Below are 24,288 nucleotides of genomic sequence, written 5' to 3'. Positions count from 1 at the left end.
CCTATTAGCTTTTCTTTGAAAAGGAAGTAGTAGGTGGATAAGAGCTTGGATTCTGAAGCCATATTGTCTGGTTTCAAACTTCTGTTCCGCCACTCAACTGGCAAGGTAGATTGTTACTTAATCTCTGTTTACTCTTTAGTAAAATCAGGATTATACTATTATTTACCTCCATAGGTTGTTGGGAAGATTATATCAGTATGCTTAGAATATTCAGAAGAGTGTATGACACAATAGTATGTACTTAGTGAATCTTAACTATTTTGTTTTCACGCATATTTTTTTTTAAGTTTATTTTGAGAGAGCAAGCACACATGAGCAGGGAAGGGACAGAGAGAAAGGGAGGGAGAAAATCCTGAGCAGGATCCTTATTGTTGGGGCAGAGCCTCACATGGGGCCCCATCTCACGAACCAAACTGAGATCATAACCTGAGCTGAAATCAAGAGTTGGATGCTTAACTGACTCAGCCCCCCAGATGCCCCATGAGTATTTTTCTTACACTGAAAGGCCCCATACTTAAGATTCTCTCTAGTTCAACCCCAAGATATTCTCAAAATCACCTTATCAATTTATTGTTAGCTGGATAAATTTAGATTTATAGGAGTTATTAAATAAAGTCAAATAGCATACTAGCTGGACAGGCGCTGTTTAGTTTTTGTTAAAATTTTTATAAATATTTGGAACTAGACAATTTATATACACATCTAAATTAAAATTAAGGGTAGGAACTGTCTTAAATTTATAATTAAAATGCATTTGGTGTAAAATGATGGGTATTTGGTATTAGCAGCAGTATTAATAATATTAATTGCTAGATTTCATAATTGAAAATTTGAGCTTTAGTTAAGTAATTTAGTTGAAGTCACACAGGCAGTAAATGGTTGTCATGCTTTAAAATATGTCCTTTTAACTACCATGTTTACCAAGTTAATGAACAAATGAGAAGGCAGATGGTATTACAGTAAGAGAAATAACTTAGCTATTTAATTTTGTCCTCTACCTTGAATGTACTGAATGACGTAAATGTCTTTTGGGGATAAGACTATTGATACATGTTATACTAAGGTTATTACATTATGAAGTAATTCTACAGAAGATAGGATTTATTAAAATTGTGTATAGAAGTTAATTACCTGTGATTTCATCCTTATATAAACTTAGATATCTTTCCTATCTCTTCTAGCTGTATTAGAACAGATGAAATATGAAATTCTGTAACAGTATTTTGGAAAATGGCAGTATATTTGAAACTAGAAGAGCATTTACATATAATTTCTAATACAGAGTGTTCTGTTCTACCATTACTTTCAGGAGAAAGAAGTTGGTACCTGACATGAAGTATACACCATGTGTGTACTATGTAATATTTGTATTTTATTAGTAGGCATAGAATTTGGACACATTTAATTTTCTTCCTTTAACCTCTTTTTAGGAAGCAATTTTACTTAAAGTAATAAAATATATTTTTCAAATTTTTTAATATAAGCTTAAGTTCTCTCCCCTAGTCACTCTACCAAACAGATGATTTTCATGGTTTAGAGTTGTGTGCCTTCTAAGTGTATCCCTGATAGGACCTTGCTATACTAAGATTTTTGCAGATACTACAATAATGTAAATGAGTATTAGAATAGCCACCATTTATTGAGTTTAATATGTGACAGCCACTGAGCTGAGCTCCATAGGCATTGCGTCATTCAGTCTACACACAGTCAAGATATAGATACTATTACCATCCTATCTTACAGGGCAAGAAGCTCAGACTCCCACATTGCCAGTGTCATTGACAGAGCTAGGATTTAAACAGTGGTTTCTTTATCCAAACCCCACCAGTTCTTAGCTACCAGATTTTATTGCCTTGTGGAAATATCTATTAGCCTTCTTAGTTCTTTATTTAGCAGCAGCTTGGCCTCTGAGCTAGGGAGCTAGAGTCACCAGAAATCAGTTTGCTTGAGGACCTGAACCTAAAACCAGCACCTAACATCAGGGGCAGTGATGGTAAGATCTTCTAAACTGTGTCTCAGCTATGCCATTTAAAGCACAAAAGTTAACTACTGAACCATGTACTAAAACAGGTATCTTTAGCTATTTCACTATAATACTAGGACATTCTTAGTTAAGATTGTTTGTAGTAAACGGTACAATTTTATTACCAGGTGTGTGACTGGAAGATTATACTGACATACTAGTCACTTAAAGACCATTTGTAACACTTAAGGTTATTATAACTGCATTACCTGTAATTAAAGGAGCATATTTTATTTTAAACGTTATATTTATTTTTGTTTAATTTTTATTGTTAATACGTTTCAGTCACATTTCAATTAAGGTATGCTTAATTAAGTATGTTAAATAATGTTCTTCTAGGTGCAAAATATGCAGAAGGGAGCATTTTTTATTCCCCAAGGAGTGACTAAGAAATTATAGGTAGAATCATTGCCTTTTCACTCAGATCTCCCCAAATGTATGATGGCAACAAACAAAAATAAATGCAGGCTCAATACAACTATTAATGTTGGAATCTCTCAGATGTGTGTATTCAGTTTCACTTCTGGAAATAAAATTTAGATAGCATTTGTTTATTATAAGCTTTATTTGAATTAAAGATAGAAAACAATATAGTTTTATTTGCAGTTTAATGATGCAAGTTGTTAATGGCAATCTAAAATAGTTTACAGTAATTCCTTTTATATATACTTTATCATGTTATCTTTTTAGACATATAAGTAAGGAATAAAGCTATCATTTATGAAGTTTAACAATAATCAGAAAATTGTCTTCAAAAGAATTTCCTTAAGAGTGTTGCTAGGTATAAAGTTCATAATTGCCAAAATACTTATTAAAAGCATGAACCCAAGTCATTAAATAAAAATAAGAGCACATTTGTAAAAAAAGTGCTGTAGAAGGTGGTGCACAAAAATCATGCACTTATACATACTTTCCAAAAGGACGTAAACTGTACTTTTAGGCACTGTCATTTCTTCAGATTTTCTGTTCCAACAATATACAGCAGGACTTTTCATGTCCAGATGCCACTGCAGGAAGGGGCTAAGGCAACCACGTGCAGAAAAGCTTGTGTGGGATGCACAGAAAATACAAAGATTACATTCCAAAACTAAAGGTTTGCAATGATTTTTTGATATCTGAAAGGTGGAGTGTCTTTATGTGATTAAAAAATAAAATTCTTGAGAATGCCACCAGATTCATATGAATGATACTTGATGTATATTCTTCACATTTAAAATGACTTGAAATTTTTAAACAGACATTTCATTTCTGCACTGTTTTATAGAGTGGCTGTGTGGCTTCTGTACTTTACAATAACAGCTATTTGTGAGAGCCAACTACTTCTCCTAAACCTTAGTATAAAATGGACACATTGTAAATATGGAATGTTTAACATATAGGTATTGGACTTCAAAAATGACAGTCTTCAAAAAATCCCCATGTTTTATCATATTGCATAGCTGAAAATTCATCTACTTATAAAAGTGTTCTGTTCATTCAAGCAGAATTTTGCTCCAATCTCCTTCAATTTCCTTCTTTCATACTGTATAGTGGATCCACAAGTTTATTGTGCACATGCATTAAACCTTAAAGAAAAAAAGCACAGTTCTAGTTTTATTTTTAATTTTGAATTGTATCTCATTTACTTTAGAAAATAGAAGAGCTTATAAGACACAATAAGTATATCATTTCCTGTCTGATACAGAATAAAGTTTTATTGAAAAATGAAAATAGAAATGTTCTATAATGGTTAGTTGTAACTACCTAGCAAACAGCAATTTACAGTATTTATGGAGCTGTAGATCTAGGATGTGTACAGATGCTTTGGGAGTAACCAGAAGTAGAAGCAGTTCTTGTCTTCAGAGCTTCAGTATGACAAAAATAACAAATGTGAATACTGACTTGATGAATACACTTTAATTATATCTGTAAGTGTGTTGAATTTGATCCTCTGGCATTTCCTCTACCAGACTCCAGCTAGGGACAGAACTGTTGTTACACTAGGATAGTATTACCCCATTCATTCATCTGGCAAGTTATTTTCCATTATTTTGGCGTGTGTGTTTACAGTAATAAGCCACACTGAAGGAAGTTAGTGAAAAAAAATCCAAGGTACTATTGAAAAGTTGGACAATCCCGGGGCGCCTAGGTGGCGCAGTCGGTTAAGCGTCCGACTTCGGCTCAGGTCGTGATCTCACGGTTCGTGGGTTTGAGCCCCGCGTCGGGCTCTGTGCTGACAGCTCAGAGCCTGGAGCCTGTTTCAGATTCTGTGTCTCCCTCTCTTTCTGCCCCTTCCCCACTTGCACTCTGTCTCTCTCTGTCTCAAAAATAAATAAACATTAAAAAAAAAAAAGTTGGACAATCCATATTTAAACGTTAACAAAAGAGTTAAACTTAGAATACAAGAAAAAATAGAGCAGTCAGTACTGAGCCATCTCTGACTCCCAAGTGCTGAGAATTGGAAGCTGCCCACCTGGCAGAAATCAAGTACAGCCCCAACTCTTAGGATGTAACAGAGCTAGAGACGGTTCAAGGAGTCTTTGAATCTCCCACATTAATATACGAATGTGTGTGAGCATGTGTGCATTTTTTTCTGAGGACAGTCTCTTCACCAGATTTTCAAAGTGGCCCATGACCCAGAAAGTGAAGAGCCATGACATGAACCCTGGTTTTTCTTTTTGCTCTTAACCCCTACCTTCCATTTTGCTTTAAAATTTTTGGAGTATAATCTGCCTGGCTAGCTCAGTTGGGAAGAGCAGGTGAGTATTGATTTCAGGGTTTAGTTCAAGCCATACGTTGGGTGTAGAGATTAAAAAAAAAAAGTATAATCTAGCCCTATTTTATCAATACACTTTAATGGTTCTCTGTTCTATTAACAGGAACTTTTTCTGCTGCTTTGTTAGCTCTTCCTTACATTTGTGCTATTGCTTTTGCCATTTCCTCCCAATCTAAATGCTACTATCCATTTTCTGGGGCTTTGAATCCTATCAAGTTAGAAGTTAAACTATGCTATTTAACTCTCTCCTTATTTAATATCCTTTGGACTTCATGGGGATATTTATAGAATTCAGTGCTTAGATGGTTTCATAGTCTTGTGTTCTCCCATCTATCTACCTATCTGACTACCCACCATTTATCAAATGCCTCCAGTATACCAAGCAGACTTCTAGACAGTGAAATAATGCAGTGAACAAAACTTAAGTCCCCACCTCTGGAGCTTTTATTTTAATGAGATACATTTTATTTTCTCAAATCACTTAATGAGCCAACTTTTTATGATACTGAGTCACCTACTTGCAGATAGGGATACTTGTTACATTTCTTTTTGCTAACACTATGGGAGACTATGTATTTGAAGGCACTTAAGCCCCTTGGCTGATGACACTAATTGGTAAATATACTTTATGTTTACCAAAAATATACACTAAAAGGTAATGTGTATAGTGCAGAAGAAATATTTGCTAATAAAAACTATCAGATGATATCTCCTATTTAAAATAGGATTTAACTGAAAAGTTTAATTCAACAACCAATATGTAAAGAGCAGTAAAATGGGGACTAGAGAAAGCCAGGAGGAGAGGGAACAATAAAGACAAAGGTAATTTTAGCCACTTTGTTTAGAAGATGTATTCTCTTATGGAGAAGTAGCTATAATAAGGTTCATTCTACTTGATACAATTCATCTATCATTTACTTACAGCTTTGATCATGGAGATAATACATTAGAGATTTAAAACACAAAACAAAATAAAGTTCAACTCTATAAGATTTAACTGTATATTGGCTGTAACTTTTAAACTTAAGGCTGTTTTCCAAACTAGAAATTATTTTGAAAATTTTATTACTTGCATTTTGGAGGACACAAAGAATTTACTATGACCTAAGGTTAAACTGACAACTTTCAATACAAGAATTTGATAGAAACAAATCATTGCTATTTAAATCACTAACAGACAAAAATAAATTGAATACTAAAACGTATAGACTTCCTGACATGTTGCCAGAAGAAGTGAAATGTCATAGATTCTAAATGTCAGTTTTATGGTTTTGGCTCAATCTGAACTCATTCGACCTCTGTCAATCTATTGGAGCAGGGCCTACAAAGGATGAAGCCAAAAAAATGTTCACTATGATGATGATGTCTTGAAAATATATTCTCTTAACATAAAATAAGTTTTATATAAAATTAGCAAAAACAAATCAGAAAACATTCAATGTTAAACTATATTTTCCTGTGATTTACTGCTATCTTTTAAAAGGTATACCTGTATACTGAAATAAACTTCCATTAACTAATGATTTTTATTTTAGATGCAGTTAACCTAGATTTTCATAGAGAGCTAAATAATTAGAACCCTTTTAGGCACTTTTTAGTGATGGTAGAAGAAAGAGTAGTGATGTGAACACAATATGAAGAATTATAGATGGTAACCACAAGATTCATATTCTCCAGTACATCTTGAAGTGATAGAATAACTCAATGAAGATATGGAAAATATATAAAACTACATTTGAATATGCATAACTCTATGAATATTCAGTTCTACCCTGTATTAAAATACCGTACTATGAAATGAGGTCTGATATAACCTGAACAAGATCTCAATTCCATTTTTCTCCATATTGGAGGCACCCTGACTGAAGCTGATACCCTGAACCTCTTCAGAAATATATGCAGCTGCCCTGAGGTACAAAATACAGTGTCTTCAAAAGAGCAGTGTGGTGATTTTCTCATAGTCTACACTTCAAGATGTTTCAGAAGAGCTTACAATCTGATAGATGAATTAAAAGAACAAAGTATATATAATCACCTACCTCCTGTCTGTTTTAAATTACCTTTAAAATAGGTCGGAAACAATTATTTTAGTATGAAAAACTAAAATTGCTTTTGGAAGCAGTTGTTACAGTATGAAAACCCAAACAAACAGAAATATGGTTTAGACAGCCAATTTATACCTATTCTATGAGGCAGTATAAGAGTGGACAAAAGCCTAGACTCCAGATAAGCGTGGTATCACTTAACCCGCTCTACCCACATACAAACTGACTTTGGGTGACAATATCTCTGTTAAGCCTGTTAACTCATCTATAAATGGGATTATATAAGAGTATCCACTTCATAGAATTGTGCAAATTAAGTAAATCAAGTATAATCCATTTAGAATAGTGACTGGTCATTTAATTATTATAGGCTATTGAGTATTAAATATTTACTTCACATAAAATGTAAACTTTTTCTGTAAAAAACAAATGGACAAAGTCTAATAAGCACAGGGGTTTGAGGATTGCTGATATATTAAAATACGAGAATGTTAAAAAGAATCTCCTTAAAACCGGCATTAAATAAAATATGTGGATAATGGGGATTCCTCCTGTTAATTTTTTCAAGGAGTCTAGTATTTGTAATGAAATCCAAAAGACTACATACATGGGTAAAACTCCATCCAAGAGCTCTGTCATATTCACAACTCATGACAGATATTTCCGCTTTTACCTCTCAACTTATTAAACAGAAATTTTTCAGTTTAATTTGATTTCTGTGTGGCTTGGCAAAAAAAAAATAAATAAATAACTTTGAAAATATAAATACTGGAAATAATAAGGAAATGTTTAAGTGAATTATGATACATCTACTTGACTATTATATAGTCATTAAATTTACTTTTGAAGAATATTTAGTAAAATAGGAAAATGCTCACAACAGTTAAGTACAAATACAAACCATATAAACATCAAAATTGTGTTTGTTTACTGTTCATCCAACTTCCATCATTTGTGCATCACCTTCAAGATTTCTGCCACATTCACACATTTACATGAACTATGGAGTTAATTTAAAAATTTCCTTTAAATTGACATAATTTAAGTTACATACTATATTTCATGAATGAGATACTGAAGACTATAAGACACACATTATTTTATGTACCATTAAGAAAAAAAATGCTACCAGGTAACTGACAGTGACACGAATTTTAAACACATCCCAGTTTCAGACAAAACAGATGAAAAAAGATGTGTCTTAGAGGCAATAAAATATGGTAACTTCTTTAGCCCTGTCAAAGCAATTATATTCATGAAATATAGGTTTGATTGGCTCAGTATATTTTTTCTAATACATGTTAAATACCTAGTTACTAGAGTAAGAAAATTAAAAATACATATTCATTCATGTAATAACAGTATTACACATAACTACATACTTTGTGAATTACTGACATGTGTGTCTCTATATATATGATCAGTTATATTTTCGTATCAGCTACAGGTACTTTATAAAGAGCACCTATTTATACAGCTTTTTATGTGTATATGTGGAATTCACTCTTAAGCAGAGAACGGGTTCTGAACAGTATAGTCCTTGAAAACCTGTTAAATCACCCATTACATCAAGCACTTGTGGTTTCATATATAAAACCTGGTACAGCAAGGTTTAAGAATTACTGAACTAGACTGCAGGAAGAGTCAAAAGGAAAATCTACATGCAGAAGTCTGGGCAGTCAAACCCTGCTTACTTGCAGAGTTTATTCCATACTGTTGACGCAGAACCATTATAACTACATGGGAATAATTTGAATTTGTGAAGATTAGATGAGATAGTGGGTGACCCAACCTATCTGCTGATTAGGTTCTATTTTAAACATAGCTTGGCGAGGGAGATGGAACAGGGAAACAATGGAAAAATCAGAACATATATACATTTCCTTTTGGGTTAATTTTGCATATACAATTATGAAAGTAAATATTTTATTAAATTTGGATTCAAGAAAAATATTGTTCACTGAAAATACAGATTGAAGAGATTCTCTTCATGAAAAAAATAGGAAAATATTCTGAAAGCAACTATTATCTGCAGTGAGACTTTTCTATTTTCCTTAAAAAAAAAAAACAAAAAAAAACTGGCTAGTGTGTTGGTAAAAAGCCAGTTTTCAATAGGCACAGTGCAGGATGTAACTCCACAGTCTCATTAAGTTTTAACTGTCATCTATAATGGAACATTCTCACAATCTGCTTCTGAAATTTCAATGCTCACCTTTAAAGTATTTCACAGTTTTAACTCTTAATTCTAAAGTAGCATCTTCATCACACACAAAAATAGTTCGGGGATGCTGCTGGAAAGCGGAAACAGTCCACATGTGGTTTACTCCTTCTTCTATTGCTTTGTAGAGAGCAAATGCCTTGTGTGCACCTGTTATGAGGATCATTACCTGGAAAATCATGACCATTACATATTAATTCTTAAAACATGTTTCAAATGACGAAAAAGCTTTTTTTTTTTTTAAGAAACAAAGATGCTAGCACCAATATTTTTCTGAAGGCAAAACAAAAATAAATAGCTACATATTTCTTCACAGTTCAAGAGTTTTATTTCTGTTCAAGATAAAAGGAAAGCATAAACTGTATCTCTCTTCTGGTTTATGAAAGTAAAATATTATCTCTATAATGAGTATTACTGAATATACCATAATGCATATAGTTATTAATATATTAAATACTGACGTGCAGAAGAGCCCTGGGAGAATGAAGAAGAAAGAAAAGGGCTGTTTTGCAAAAGCAGAATTACAAGTCAGCAAAGAATTTATATAACCAAGAATGATATACCAATTGCTCTAGTCCAGACAAGCAATACAGTAGATATTACTTTGAAAGTAAGAGAAAGAAGCCTAAAGACTATTTCATTGAACATGTGCTATCTAAAGTTGTCTTGAAACAAAAACTAGATTTAAAAAAAGGATTAGGGGTCTACTTAAATGCAAGAACTGCCCTTCAAGCACACATGACTGAGAATACCCTTATGAACTATAGAAAAAACCCAATTCCTACAACCTATAATTCAAAGAACATGTGCAAATCAAAGTGGCTATGCATCAGAATAAATCCCTACCATTTTTAGCACTAAATCAATTCTATTTTATAAGTTAATCTAAACAATATATGTAATCTTTCAAACATGATTTTTTTTCATTGTAATGGTTAACTAAAAAATGAATATTAAGGTGGTTTTAATTCAAAAATATTGTAACATCATAAAAATTCTGCTTTGCCTATTTTAAAACCACACTTCTAAACTAGGAAGAAATTAAAGATTAATGAAACAGATACTATATTTATTTTACCAAGATTTAATACTTTTCATTTTGAAGCTATACATACTCATTACTATTAGAGCCCATGAACTGAGAGATATGTATGAATTTCTACAAATGTTCTTATTGAGATTTCTTGTTCTTAAGTATAAAGATCTAGGCTAGTGGAAAATTCATTATAGCATCATCACATAAAAGCTTTTGTTTTTTTAAAAAACTGTATTTGATATAATAAGGTAAGCATAACACAGATTAACAGATTTGTTAATTAGTTTTCCCTGCTGGATATTATTAACCAGTGTTTTGTTTCTTAAGAGTAATACATGTGTTATAGAGGCATTAAAAAAAAAATACAGGTTCTTTGTTTCATCCTGTCTTTCAATTTATAACGTTTGGAGTTAGGACCCAGGAACCAGGGTCCCCTAAGTGATTATTAAGCAATCTGGCAGAAGTCCTTAGACTAACACCTGAGAAGTCTCTACCAAGTTTCTTTCATGCTTTCTTAAATCTAGTGATTACGGCATAAAGGATACTTTCTCAAGTTTTATTTTAAGACACCGTCAAAATATGATTTGGTGGTTACAAAGTTCAAACACTGAACTTAGCACTTTCCTTGAATTACCTCATTTATCTCCTCAAAACAACAGCATGAGATACTGTTCTTATTCACATTTTACAGAAAATGAAATAGAAGATATTCTGTAACTTGCCCAATATTCCTGTAAGACTAAGATATAAACAAGTCTTATTCCAGGGTCTATATCCTTAACTACATTAGATTGTCTCTTGAGAAATAAGGAAACTGTTAAAAGGTCTGCCAATTAGACAATATGAGCTAACTGTCATTACTGAAGCAAATAATGTAAAATAGTAATGGGAGAAGTGGCAACAAATTTCTATGTTGAATGTATACTGTGAAAAAACAAAGACAAACATTTACCAATGAGTAAGGGTAAATACACAGTATTATGAAAAGAGTGAAATGAAAGGAAGCTGCTGAAAGTCCGGTGTGGGATGAAGAATTACTCATTAGTGTGTGTGCAAGCCTAAGACGTACATAACCTTTAACTGAGAATTAAGGAGATATATCTAGAAGAAATGAAAAAAATGTTGCTCTCGGAATGTAATTTGATAGTGATATGTGATTAGTTTTACTGTACGCACTCCAGTATTCTCAAGGAAAGTATTTCTCACATGAAAAAGCTTTAGAGTAGCTCCTATCTGAAACCAAGTCTTTAAAGATAAGCAGGAAAGCTCCACACAGGGGGCATGTCAGACAGTTATGGGGTGGTCAGTAAAAAGCGAGAAATTTGATAAGGCTGGAGTATAGGAAAATGAAAGGAAATGCTTGAACACTGGTGGAGATCTGATAATACAGAATCTTGTTATGGCAGAGAGGCTAGGCTTCATTTTTTGATAGAATAATAGGGCATCAGAGACTCTTAATTACATAGGTAAGTAATAAACTGAACTATGGTTTTGAAAAAAATAATTCAGACTGTAACACATAGAACGTGATAAAGAATGGATATCGCCATGATTTAAAATGGGTTTGTAATAATTCTTGAAAAAACTGATATAGGCTTAATAGGCAGTGGTGATGGAGGGAGGGCAGGATCCTTATTTACCTTTAAGTAGTTTATTAAATAGTTGGAATTTGGTGACTCATTAGATGTAGAGAAGATGCTGAGAATGACCCATGTTTCAAGCTCAGATAATCTTCATGGTGAGTGCTGTTATTCACCAAGAGAGGGAATATTCAGAAGAGAAAGGCAAATTTGGTAGAAAGATAAATTTAAATTTTGGACAGTGTAAGTATATAAGGAGTCTTTAAACATCTCGATGTCAGCTAGAAGTTGGAAATATGAAACTTGAACCTTCAGAAAGTTAAGATAAAGATATGTATTATTATTACTGTACTGAGAGTACTTTATCTTTTTGGAATAGTAATAAAACTACAAAAAGAATGTTACAAAAAGTTACTGCTGTTGACTTATTTAAAAAAAAAAAAAAAGTCATGCTCTAAAGCATGCAGAGTGGATATACAGTTCCAGGATGAAACCCTAGGGAACAACAATATTCAAGACGCAGATGAAGGAAGAACAGCCTGGGAAGCAGACTGAGAAGGAATGCTCAGAAAGAAAGAAGAATGCTGGAGTTTTATGATGGAAGGACTGGTCAACAGTCGTAGATGTTGAAAAGACACCCAGTTGGACCAGAACTGCAGAGAAGATGCCAGTTTTAGCAATGAAGAAATCATTGGTGACGTCAGTGATTTCCAGTAAAGCAACAAAATCAAAAGCAGATTTTTAAGTTTTATTAGTTTTTCTTATGTCATCTTAAGAATAAATATCTAATGCATTACAATAATATATAACAAATATAAATGTTACAACGGTGAAAAAAATTTATCTTTTCTTTTGAATTACCTTTAGAACATATGACAATATCTTTAAATATACCTCAGTAAAAACAAATTTGAATCCTTTGAAGGCAGATTTAGCTTTTGACATAGAGCCAACAGTCAATAAAAATCAGATCTGATGGTTCAAGTAAATAACCAAGCTGTGGATAGAACTAACCTTGTCTAACATGAATCATGAACATAATGCATTAAAACTATTCCCCAAAGTTATTAAATACTTATTATATTGCAGGCATTGTAAGGTATTAGATATATATGACCTATAAACTCACAGGATTGTAAGTTAGTAAGAAAAAAGATATTAAACCAGTAAACATACAAGAACAATCAGAAATTGTGAAAAGTGCAAATAAAGGAAAAGAAAAATGGTCTGAGAGAAAATAGAAAAAAGTAACTCTGATTATGAGGATTATGGTTAAGAAAGGGGTTTCTGAATGTTGAAAACTGCAAGGTGCCATTTCACCTAAGCAAGGTCCAGAAAAGTAGAGCATTTCACACACACCATTAGTGTGAAGGCCTCAAGCCAAGGAAAGAGTGATAAAGTAGTGACGGGTGTGGTTCCTTATCTAGTTGACAATTCCCAATCTTAAAGAAACCTGTAATAACTTCCAGGGTGTCACCTCCAGGTGTGTACAGAGGTCTTCATTAACCAAGTTGCCAAAATGACGCTGCTTAGTGATGAACTAATTAACTACTTAGGAATATACTTTCCTATTCAAATGTACTTCCCATTTAACAGTAGCATCTGCCCCATACATTGATTCAAAGTTCTATTAAGTGTATTTTTTAATTTTTTAATTTTTTTTTTACATTTATTTATTTTATTTATTTATTTATTTATTTATTTATTTATTTATTTATTTATTTTTGAGAGACAGAGAAAGAGCACAAAGCAGGAGATGGGCAGAGAGAAGGAGACACAGAATCCAAAGCAGGCTCCAGGCTCTGAGCTGTCAGCACAGAGCCTGACACAGGGCTCTAACTCGCAAACTGCGAGATCGTGACCCGAGCCGAAGTCGGACGCTTAACCGATTGAGCCACCCAGGCGCCCTTAAGTGTATTTTTTTAAATATTTTATTTTTAAGTAATCTCTACACCCAACGTGGGGCTTGCACTCACAACCCTGAGACTAGAGTCGCATGCTCTACTGACCAAGCCAGTCAGGCACTCCTTAAATGTATTTGTTCTTAATGAAACTGAAATTGAAGAGCAGCTTACATCACAGCTAATACCACTGGCAAATGAAAATCTGTACATTAAGCTCCTTAAAATTAAACATAAGAAAATCATTAAGTACCATGACATGATATTTATTTCAAAAGAATGCTATAAAAATCAAAGTACTAAGGCCCCTGGGAAAATAAGAGTCCTACAATAGTTCTGCCATAATGATTTATAATCATGCTAGGAGTGAAAATTGTGAGGTGAGTGAGTGGCATCATAAAATCTTGTTGGAAAAACTGACCAAAAGAAAATCAATACTTGAACAACCCTCTGGTCATTCTAAGAATTAATGTAAGTACGTTATAACTTTAATCTGATTAAATGGAAGAAATCTATTTGTATAACTTCCATATTTTAGAAATACAATTGCTCTAAAATCTTTTTTCAACTTATAAAATTTCAATCCTTGAAAGGCCTTTCTTCATATAGTGGAAGTGATAACTTCCACATGAAAAACTACATTTTGAATGACAGTTGCTAGGTGTACGTTAAAGTCTAGACATATTTACATTAAGATCATTTACTTACTCATCATAACTTTTCTGTACACTTTACTCAAAACCTATCCCATCTTGTTGCCACAAAAGAAAGGAATTTCCATATAATGTAGCCACTTAGAATCATGAGCTGACTATAATTTTTTCTCTTATTCTCAGGGAAGGAAATGAAAGCCCAATTAAAAATTAAAAAATTAGGGGCGCCTGGTGGCTCAGTTGGTTAAGTGTCTGACTCTTGATTTTGGCTCAGGTCATGATCTTGCAGTTTGTGGGTGCAAGCCCATGTCAGGCTCTGTGTAGACAGTACAGAGGCTGCTTAGGATTCTCTCTCTCAAAATAAATAAATAAACTTTAAAAAACATGATGGTTCTTTAAAAAAAAATTAAAAAGGAGGGAAGTTCTGTGCAGAGTTCTTGTCTTTTTAAGTATACCAAATTTAGAACAGATCCAGCCTTAGACGGGTTCTTTTTCTGTTGGAAACTAACTGGCTATCCTCCTACAGTCAAGATGTACTTTACACTGAATTATCCCAAGCCTCCAAAATTATCTACAGCCTAGGGCTGTAACTAGCCTCATAGTCCTTTCACCAGATTATTTCACTTAGAAACAGACCATTTGATCAGTATAATTTTAGAAACTCAAACTGTAACGCAAGGAATAGGCACATGAAGCAGTACTCCAAAAGGGATGGTACCTAATTCTTAGTTTACATAAGCTACAAAAACTTAATTTAGTTAAATTTTAAACACTGCAATGAGACTTACAGAAGCTACTGAAAGCTAGGTAACAATTTACATTGTGAATAGGATGTAACCAAAATATCACTTATTTGGTGCTGTATTTCCTCCAAAATCTATAGACATCAAAGAATATTTAATTCTTACTTCTCTTGCATCCATCACTGTCCCCACGCCAACTGTTAGAGCCATAGTTGGCACCTTCGATAAATCTCCATCAAAATATTTAGCATTTGCCAAAATGGTGTCCATCGCTAGAGTCTTTAATCTTGTCCTTGACACTAAACTGGATCCTGGCTCATTGAAAGCGATATGGCCATCTGGACCAATTCCTTTTAAAAGAAGTATACATACACATATACACATAAAGTAAATAAGGTTTCCCAAAGTTCAAGTTGTTTTAAAGAGCAAAGTCATAAACACGCTCACCTTGTTTTATTTGATAGCCGAATATCTAATGCTGCATGAAAATATTTGTTCCTGTATTTGATTCAACAAGTATTTCAATGTTTTCCACATGCTTAGCACTGAGCAAGAACGATTGTAATAGCAGTAAAATTAAGTATTACCTTATATCAGCATAACACTTCACAGTTTATAAAGCATTTTTTGCATCTCAACAACACATATTTAAAAATCTTTAAGATAGTCTTATTAGGCCTATCTATTTGCCTCATCTCCCCACCTGTTTTTGAGCTCAACGCTTTGTTTTGAGTGCAAGCTTCTCCCACTTGCACTCTCTCAAAAATAAACAAAGAAACTCTGGCATTCAAGCGTAATACATGACTTATTCAAGATAACAATTTAGTAAATACTGAGACAAAACTGAAATCTAAATCTTCTGATGCCTAACACAGTGGTGTTTAATACTTTAACTTGGCTTGGTTCTAGTCTAGATGGGGCAATTAACTACTGGACCTCCCTGTAGCAGTTTCCTCACTTACAAAAATGTCTAGAATGGATAATACTGGGCAGTAGTTTGCTTCAGACTTTTCTGACTAGAAATATATTTGACACTGCAATCTAGTAGTACACATGTAAACACATAAACACAAACCAAAGTAATTAAAAACAAGAACGCATGAAACAATACTTACCCCTGCTAGGAGCCATTCTATTTAATTCTATTTCATTAGCAAAACACACAAAAGGGAAATGCTAAATGTGAATGACTATATTGATTTCATGACTTAATAATGGGTGACAACTACAACTTGAAAACACTGCTTTAAACAGACATACTGACAGTTCTAATATTCTAGGATCGCCTCTAAATAATAGATGGGAACATGACATTCCTTATTTGAATGAAATTGGAAGCGAATCTTTTTGTAAAATGAAGAATCTCTATAGCATGAATAAATCAAGTTTTACACATGGGTACTCTAATAGATTTCTGACAACCTCAATGAAAAAATAAGCTCATACGTTCTGAGTCAAAATATCTGTTACATTTATATTCTTCATATTAACTTTAATGATAGATATGTGTATTTTACTGACTCTTAACCTCTTAACCTACAAGTCTAACCAATTTCTCCCAGGTTACAACAAAGCAAAAATGACAACAAATAACCTGGTTTTGATGGAAGAAATGAAATCTAAGGGAGCAGATATAAGCTACCAAAGCACTACACTCTAGAAATTTTTAATGTGGTGACCTAAAGTCTGACCTACATGTGGTTAATATGTATGGACTTTTTCCATTAGTGTATATCTGCTTGTTAATAAAATTTTTAAATTAAAAATATGAATTTCTCTCTAGATTGGTAAAATTGTTCTGTTTCTCCTCTTAAGTGTACATCGGTGCAAATATTTACATTTTTCTATTTATGTATAAAGAAGAAAGGATAGAACCATGAAAATAAAAGTTCCAGAAAAAATAGGAAGTCCTCAAGGATCAACACCAGTGTTGTCAGTGGTGATGTGGGTCATACAAAAGTGTACAGTACGGCTGAAATTATCAGTAGTGTCAATACAGCCCCTTACTAACCAAGAGTAACTATCAAATTGAGCTTCCTGATATATTTTAAAAGTGTTCAGAATGTTTCATAAAGCTTTACAAAACTTTCTTTAAAATAATCATGAAATGTAACAACCATGGCAAATTCTCAGTATTTAAGTCAACCTAATACATTAGCACCTTTATGAAATATCTCTAAAACCTCAGGATCTAGATTACATGCCTTTCCTATGTCCCTAAAGTTCTGTGGGGTAGAATGTAAATTTCACTGGAGTAAGGACTCTCTCTCTATAACCTTACTTACTTACTTAATTACTGTATCCTTACCTCTTAGAACAATACAGGACACATAGGAGGCCCTCAATAAATAATGGCTGAAGAGATGAACAGATGGTTGCTATTCTTTGGTATGCTCAGTATACTTTCTCCCTCCTCCTCCTACACTGCTCTGCTTCCCTCACAATGGAGGGGACCTTAATCTACTCTATATCTCTCTGAGGGAGGATGATTGTGGTCTAGTGATAAATACTTGTCCCCAGCTGAAACAATCAGAATTTCTCTCAGGAAATTCTGAAAATTGAGCAAGGATGCAGAAAAGAAAAAAGGTATCTAGAGCTGAGGTATTTGATGATAGCACTGCAGGAGAGGGTCCATGAGTTCCTACTTTGGAGATCTCAGGCTCCTTCATTCTTGTTCTTCCAAAGACTTGGCTGTTTCAACCCATCTCCAAATTCTGTGAGTTAGCCTAGAATCATTCCAATTAATTCACTTTTGGTCCCAAAATAAGTCACAGTTACTTTCAAACCAAAGAATCTAATCATGTAACCAAAGAAGAAGGTTAAAGTTTTCCCCACTGTCTTATTTTTATTTTTTAAAAAACAGTACCTTAAAATAATTTTAAAGTTAGTAATACCTTAGTTTATTTATAAAATTTCATATTTGTATATTTTATTGCTGGGGGTAGGTAAGGGATTGCACGACACACTTTGCTCTTTCTCTTAACAAATCTGTCGTCACAGAAAGAATGAGAACTTCAGAGATTATACATTTTCCTTTTTTCCTTTCTACTGAGGAAAGGGAATTCCTATTCTATTTACCAGGAGTAAGAAATGATGTGTTGATAGTCTTAAGCTCTTCTTATCCTACTATTTCAAATTCAGGTGTAAGGAATAGGAAAACCCATTTTGGCCTCAAGCCCAACCTGAAATCTCTAATCCAACTTTACCTTTATTAAGGCTGTTATTTTGATCCCATTTGGCTCAGTTCTTAAGTGTTTTTATTAACCAACAAACCCTGGAACAAAAGAAGGGTAAGTGATAAGACCCAGATACCAAGCCTCATCTTGAAAATCCAATAACAAACCTAGATCAACAAAAGCAAAGAATCAAATGAGATTCTTTCATGAGTATACATCCAATAATAGGGTACCCCCAAATAGGAAAAAGTTCAAAGAAAATGCAATAAGCTAACCCTCCTCCCTGTATACACAGAGTAATTATGTCCTTTGAATGGACCATGACATGACTACAGTGAAGATGTTAATGTAAGAGGAAGGAAATCATCTTTTTATATACATATATATATATATGTCAGGGGAGAATGACTACAGGAAGCTTAAGAACAAAAATTGTTTAGAAAACAGGTTCTTTCTAGAAGTAAGAGTCAGTCATAAACATAAATAACTATAATTTATACTCTATCTGTTCCAAATGGAAAACTAAGGTGACTTATAGTAAGGTAATATACCAAAATCTAAAAAGAAATGAGAAATGACTTAAAGCTATGGGGAAAGAAGAAAGTCCTACTAGAAATCTTTGATACGAGCACCTGGGTGGCTCAGTCGGTTAAGCATCCGCTCCTGGTTTCAGCTCAGGTCATGATCTCATGGGCCGTGGGATTGAGCCCCACGTCGGACTCTGAGCTGACAGCACAGAGCCTGCCTGGGATTCTCTCTCCCTCTCTCTCTGCCCCTCCCCCACTCTCTCTCTCTCTCTCAAAATAAATAAATAAACCTAAAAAAATAAAAATCTTTGACAAGGGACATTCAACCTTACACATCACTTTAAGTTATAAATGCTTTCTGAGAAGCGGACAGAAAAAGAAAATGGAGTTTAGTTCTTATGTTCTCCCCCCAACCCCAGTAAATTCTATTTCCTAGCATTGAATCCCCAAGGGATTTGTCACATGGATCCTTATGTAAGGCAAATAAATTAACAGGAAAAAAGATACTCAAATGAAAAAGTAAACAAGATATTTTTCATTAAGCCATGTTTAATAATGAACCTCTAATAACTACCATGTCTTTTTGTATGACGGTAAATGAGTGCAAATATGTCTTGATATAACTAAAATATAGACACATTATGTATAATTATATTACAGTAATTAGGTATACATTATAGTAATTCTACTTGATTTTGGTATGTAGTTTAGAAAATATGAAGAATGCATGGGTAATGCATTCCTTCAACATTCCCCAATACAAACTGCCTTAGTCTTGATACTGACAAGTACAAATGGTAATTATCTCAGAATTAAGCCATATGGACAAAACTGGAATGCAAATGCTTTCCAGGAATACTGAAATATTAGCAAATTTTATTAAAACATAGATAACTTTCAATTTTGAAAAGCAAAACAGCCTAGCTTGGATTCTTTCTCAGAGAACAACCATCCCATCTATAAAAGAAAGTAAATGATACCGGCTCTGCGATGTGGAGATAAAAATTTCCTCAAAGAGAAAATTTCCATCTCACTCAATACGCTTAGAAGTAACCCGGTAAAAAAGCAGGAAATTCAATAAACTACGGAACAATTATTTCAGCATCTACAGTTCAGAAAGAGAAGACTGATGTACCAACCACTATGCAAGACGTTTTACATGTTATAAAATAGTTAGTTCTCACAAGTTTTGGAATGGTTAATATTAATTCCTGTTTTACAAATGACTTAATTATACTGAACTTCAATAAATTTCTCAAAGTCATATAGATAATAAGTGGCCAAAACAGAATGCAAATTTATGCCTGACTGTAATACCCAAATTTTCCCCAAGGGCAATCAACCATCTCAACCATACTTGGCCACCTCAACCATAAATTAACGTCAACATACAGCTCTACTAAAGATCTAATTCATGTACTTTTAAGCAATCTTCTAGTAAATTAAATATAAGATATATCCAGAGAACTTAATGTTACCTTAGAGCTTTGGCATGTTTAATTGCATAATAAAAACTCTGGCACAAATCAATTTTAGCTCCAGTTTAGTTGATGTTATTCTTATGGTAATTAATTAGCTGTCCCAGAGGCTTCATAATAATTACAGAAAACCATGTTGTCATTACAAAGAAAGACACTTCTGGAGCACCTTGGTGGCTCAGTTGGCTGAGCGTCCAACACTTGATATTGGCTTGGCTCAGGTCATTATCTTGCAGTCATGAGATCCAGGCCCACATCAGGCTCCACCACTTAGAATTCTCGCTCACCCTCTCTCTGCCCCTCTCCCTTCCCTACTCGCATGCACGCGAGTGGGCACACTTTCTCTCTCTCAAAATAAATAAACATTAAAGAAAAAACATTCCTCCTATTTTCAATGGTACGTCATGCACACACATGTGCATGCATGTGCATGTGTATATATTATATATGTATGTTTGTGTGTATATATATGTATATACACATATATGTATACATACATATATACATATTTTAAGTGGAGTTTAACCAATTAAACATTTATTTATTTGGAGTTTATAAAGATAATTATACAGCTTAGTTCATATTAACTAAAGGGTGATGATAAAGTCTTATATCATTCTTAACTGACTTTTTAAGTGAGATGAAGCCATTTAAGTGATCAGTACAGAAATGCTAAAATCTATCTGTTCCACATGCAAACTTTTAGAGACTCAACCCTGTAATTTGGTAAGAAAGCTGGGCTGGAATTGTAAAGAAATTGTAAAAGGTAAAAATAGTATTTAGTTAAAGAAACAGCATGCATTTTGTAAGATGTGATTAATTGTGAATTCTAAACAGATAATAGAAAAGTTTAGCAGGCATTGGGACTTATTTCTCAAGACATAATTTAAACAATTCTAACTTAGAACCTTAAGATTACTGTTGATGAAAATAAAAAATAAAAATCAGTACGGATATTATAGACAGTTACAGGTGTTCCCCGCATCACACAAAGGTAAGAGTAATGACAAAATGTTTTACATACCTCCAACAAAAAGGTCAATTCCTCCAGCTTCTTTTATTTTTTTTTCAAAAGCATCACATTCTGCTTGTAAATCTGCAGCATTCCCATCAAGGATATGAGCATTATTTGGATCTATATCAATATGCTTAAAAAAGTTATTCCACATATAAGAATGGTAGCTTTCAGGATGATTTCTGGGAAGTCCTAAATTAAAAGTTAATATATAAAAATGTAAGTATTTCTAGGAATAAATCCAAAGTTTGCTTTTCTGATTAAGCCACAGATGCTATTTAAAATATATAACTTTTCTACAACCATATTCAATTTAAAGGCATTTTTATGTGGAATATATGCTCATTATATTCCAGACATTGTATTAACCACCTTACATGTATGTATCAGTTCAAATAATTTGTACAACATCTATGGAAATACTGTTATCATTCCTATTTTATAGATGAACATCAAAAGCACAGAAAAATTAAGTAAACTTTCCCAAGGTCACACAGCTCACAGAGAGGCTGGAATTCAAACACAGAAGTCTAGTTCACATGCATTTAATCACCGTACTTCACTTCTCAAACACAGAAAATTTTACCAATGGAACTGATTTGTGTTAAGCTCCACAGAAATTAATCTGCCATACCTCTGAAATGTTGGTCTATGTTTCTAATCTATTCTTCCTGCATGCATGCAAAGTATACTGAATCCTAACAGTTCTTTGACTATCACTTGGGCTATCATTAAAAATGTATTCTTGTGTTCCCTGTTAAGCAAGTTAACAATGAATCATAAAATCTTCACAGCCATAAATATAAATACATTTATATCTGAAAAATCTTTATTTTACTAATTACTTTTACATACATGGTACTCAATCCATCTCCACAAAACCAGTTTTAACTCTGCCTTAAGGAAAAAGCAAAGAGGGGCGGGGGGAGGCAACCCTGGGTGGCTCAGTGGGTTAAGCATCCGACTTCAGCTCAGGTCATGATCTCATGGTTCATGAGTTTCTCATGAGTTTCAGAGATCCCCTGCACTGGGATCTCTGCTGTCAGCGCAGAGTCCGCTTTGGATCCTCTGTCCCCCTCCCTCTGCACCTCCCCTGCTTGTACTCTCTCTCATAAATAAATAATAAAATATGAAAAAGAAAAAAAAAAGAGTAAGAACTGTGAAGGGACTGGCTCAAAGCTGCATGGCTGATGAGTGGCAGAGCCCGAGATGAATATAGATCTTCTGATTTCTAGTCCCATATTCCTTCTGCTATATCATGCTGGCATCACAAAAATATATTTTTTTAATGTTTTTATTTATTTTTGAGAGAGAGACTGACTGAGCACAAGCAAGGGAGGGGCCGAGAGAGAGGGAGACACAGAATCAGAAGCAGGTTCCAGGCTCTGAGCTGTCAGCACAGAGCCTGACTTCAGGCTCATACTCACGAACCGTGAGATCATGACCCAAGCCGAAGCTGGATGCTTAACCGAATGGGCCACCCAGGCGCCCCCCCAAAAATATAGATGTTTTTAATATAAACTCCCAACCGCACCAAAAGGCAGTACGTTATCTTCTAGAAATAGTCATATTACATTCAAAACATAAATTCAAATAATGTATTAATTCTCAAACTATATTCTTTTTATTTAACATATTCAAATAATATATTCAAACACAGCTTACCTACATATTCATCCATGTTAAAGGTCTTCACATATTTAAAAGAAAGGTCTCCATTCTTGTGATATTCTATTAGTTTTTTATAACATCCTAATGGTGTACTCCCTAAAACAGATAAAGATTCCATTTTCTAACTTAACATGAAAAATATATTTTTAAAATATTTTTATTAACTGTATTCTGTTAATGATATTCTCTATTTCTAATCTACTAGGGAAACCATTATTCATTTAAATACATATTCAATTAACAAATATTTTTTGAATTATACACACATTTGCAAAGTACCTTAAGGCTTAGTAAAGTAGAATTTGCTAAAGAAAACTAGAAATCTGTCAAAAGAAATTATAGTTTGGAAAATGATTCTAGAGTTGTTGAATATTTGGAAATAATGGATACTCCAAGATTAGAAACTTCTAGGAAGCATATGTGAATTAAAAGAAAAATAAACACCCCACCTTTTGAGAAAAAGCTTTTTTAGAGAAGGATTTGTAGCATGAATGATATATAAATAGGTCAAGTTGACCATTTAATGAAATCAAAAAGGAAACCAGAGCTAAATTTAAGTATTGCCTCCACTTTCAAAATAGACTCAGAACTTGGCAAGAACTCATTGAGGAACTTTAGCCTTTATGATTTTAACTGGAGGTTCTGTGTCTTATTTTGTGTTATCTTCAGCATGTATTAGCTAAAATGTATAAAGTAAAATGACTTCTGGGAAATGGGATCTTGGGTTTGGATACTTCATCTGAGTCTTGATTTTATTGTTTTATAAATGTGATTCTTTTACAGGTTTTATAAAATTGAAATCAGTTTTATAGTGCTACATGACATGGACAATAAAGAAAAATAAATTAAGCCACTTGAAGACAGCCTCTGTTTTTAAAATTGCTGTATTTTTTCATTTTAACTACAAATTGGAAGGGTAGATTGACTGCATCCTTAACAAGTGACCTGGCCCTCCCAATCCTAGCTGGAGTATTGATTAATTCCTAATCTATTCATCATCATAAAACAAATTATACAAAAAACAAAACAAAAACCAGCATGCACACAAAATTTCTGCTAAAGTGGCAGACAGAATATGACAGAAGTAATCAGTCTATAACAAAAAAAAATACAAAGCGAATTCTAGAGTAGTAAAAAGACTGCCTTTCACTTGAGATGAAAGAATAATACAAGTGGCTGCAAATAATACATCGTATAGGTTCAGAGAACAGAAGTCTAAAAGAATTTCTTAAAACTAAAGAAAACATACTGTTTTCAACTCTAATAATTTAATGGTCAAATTTTATAATTCCATCTCTAAGAACTATGGCCCTCTAATATAAAACTTATCTAATAGATGGATAAATTGCTTTTTTTTTTCTTCCTTTCTAGAAGCATAAACAAATCTGTGTTTGTTTCGGTGTCAGGAGAATAATTATAGGATTCCTTCCTTAATTTAAGAATATATGAATAAAAAAAGTAAGAAGT

The 24,288-nt window shown here is 33.3% G+C and overlaps 1 protein-coding gene across 2 annotated transcripts in view; it reads right to left on the bottom strand.

Annotated features, from left to right (window-relative positions):
* Positions 1-2,569: 2,569 nt before the first annotated feature.
* GNPDA2 (glucosamine-6-phosphate deaminase 2) overlaps positions 2,570-24,288 on the bottom strand; it is a 30,197-nt gene continuing 8,478 nt past the window's right edge. For both annotated transcript variants that reach the window (XM_027056317.2, XM_053217410.1), the window contains 5 exons: positions 22,816-22,917; positions 21,160-21,342; positions 15,120-15,304; positions 9,036-9,210; positions 2,570-3,588 (listed from right to left, as the gene is read on the bottom strand). In XM_027056317.2, the coding sequence (XP_026912118.1) occupies positions 3,527-3,588; positions 9,036-9,210; positions 15,120-15,304; positions 21,160-21,342; positions 22,816-22,917 (707 nt within the window). In that variant the 3' untranslated portion in view covers positions 2,570-3,526. The remainder of the gene's footprint in view (positions 3,589-9,035; positions 9,211-15,119; positions 15,305-21,159; positions 21,343-22,815; positions 22,918-24,288) is intronic.

The sequence above is a fragment of the Acinonyx jubatus genome, chromosome B1 (assembly GCF_027475565.1).
Source record: "Acinonyx jubatus isolate Ajub_Pintada_27869175 chromosome B1, VMU_Ajub_asm_v1.0, whole genome shotgun sequence".
NCBI classification, from domain to species: domain Eukaryota; kingdom Metazoa; phylum Chordata; class Mammalia; order Carnivora; family Felidae; genus Acinonyx; species Acinonyx jubatus.
This window is presented reverse-complemented; position numbering and strand designations above follow the sequence as displayed.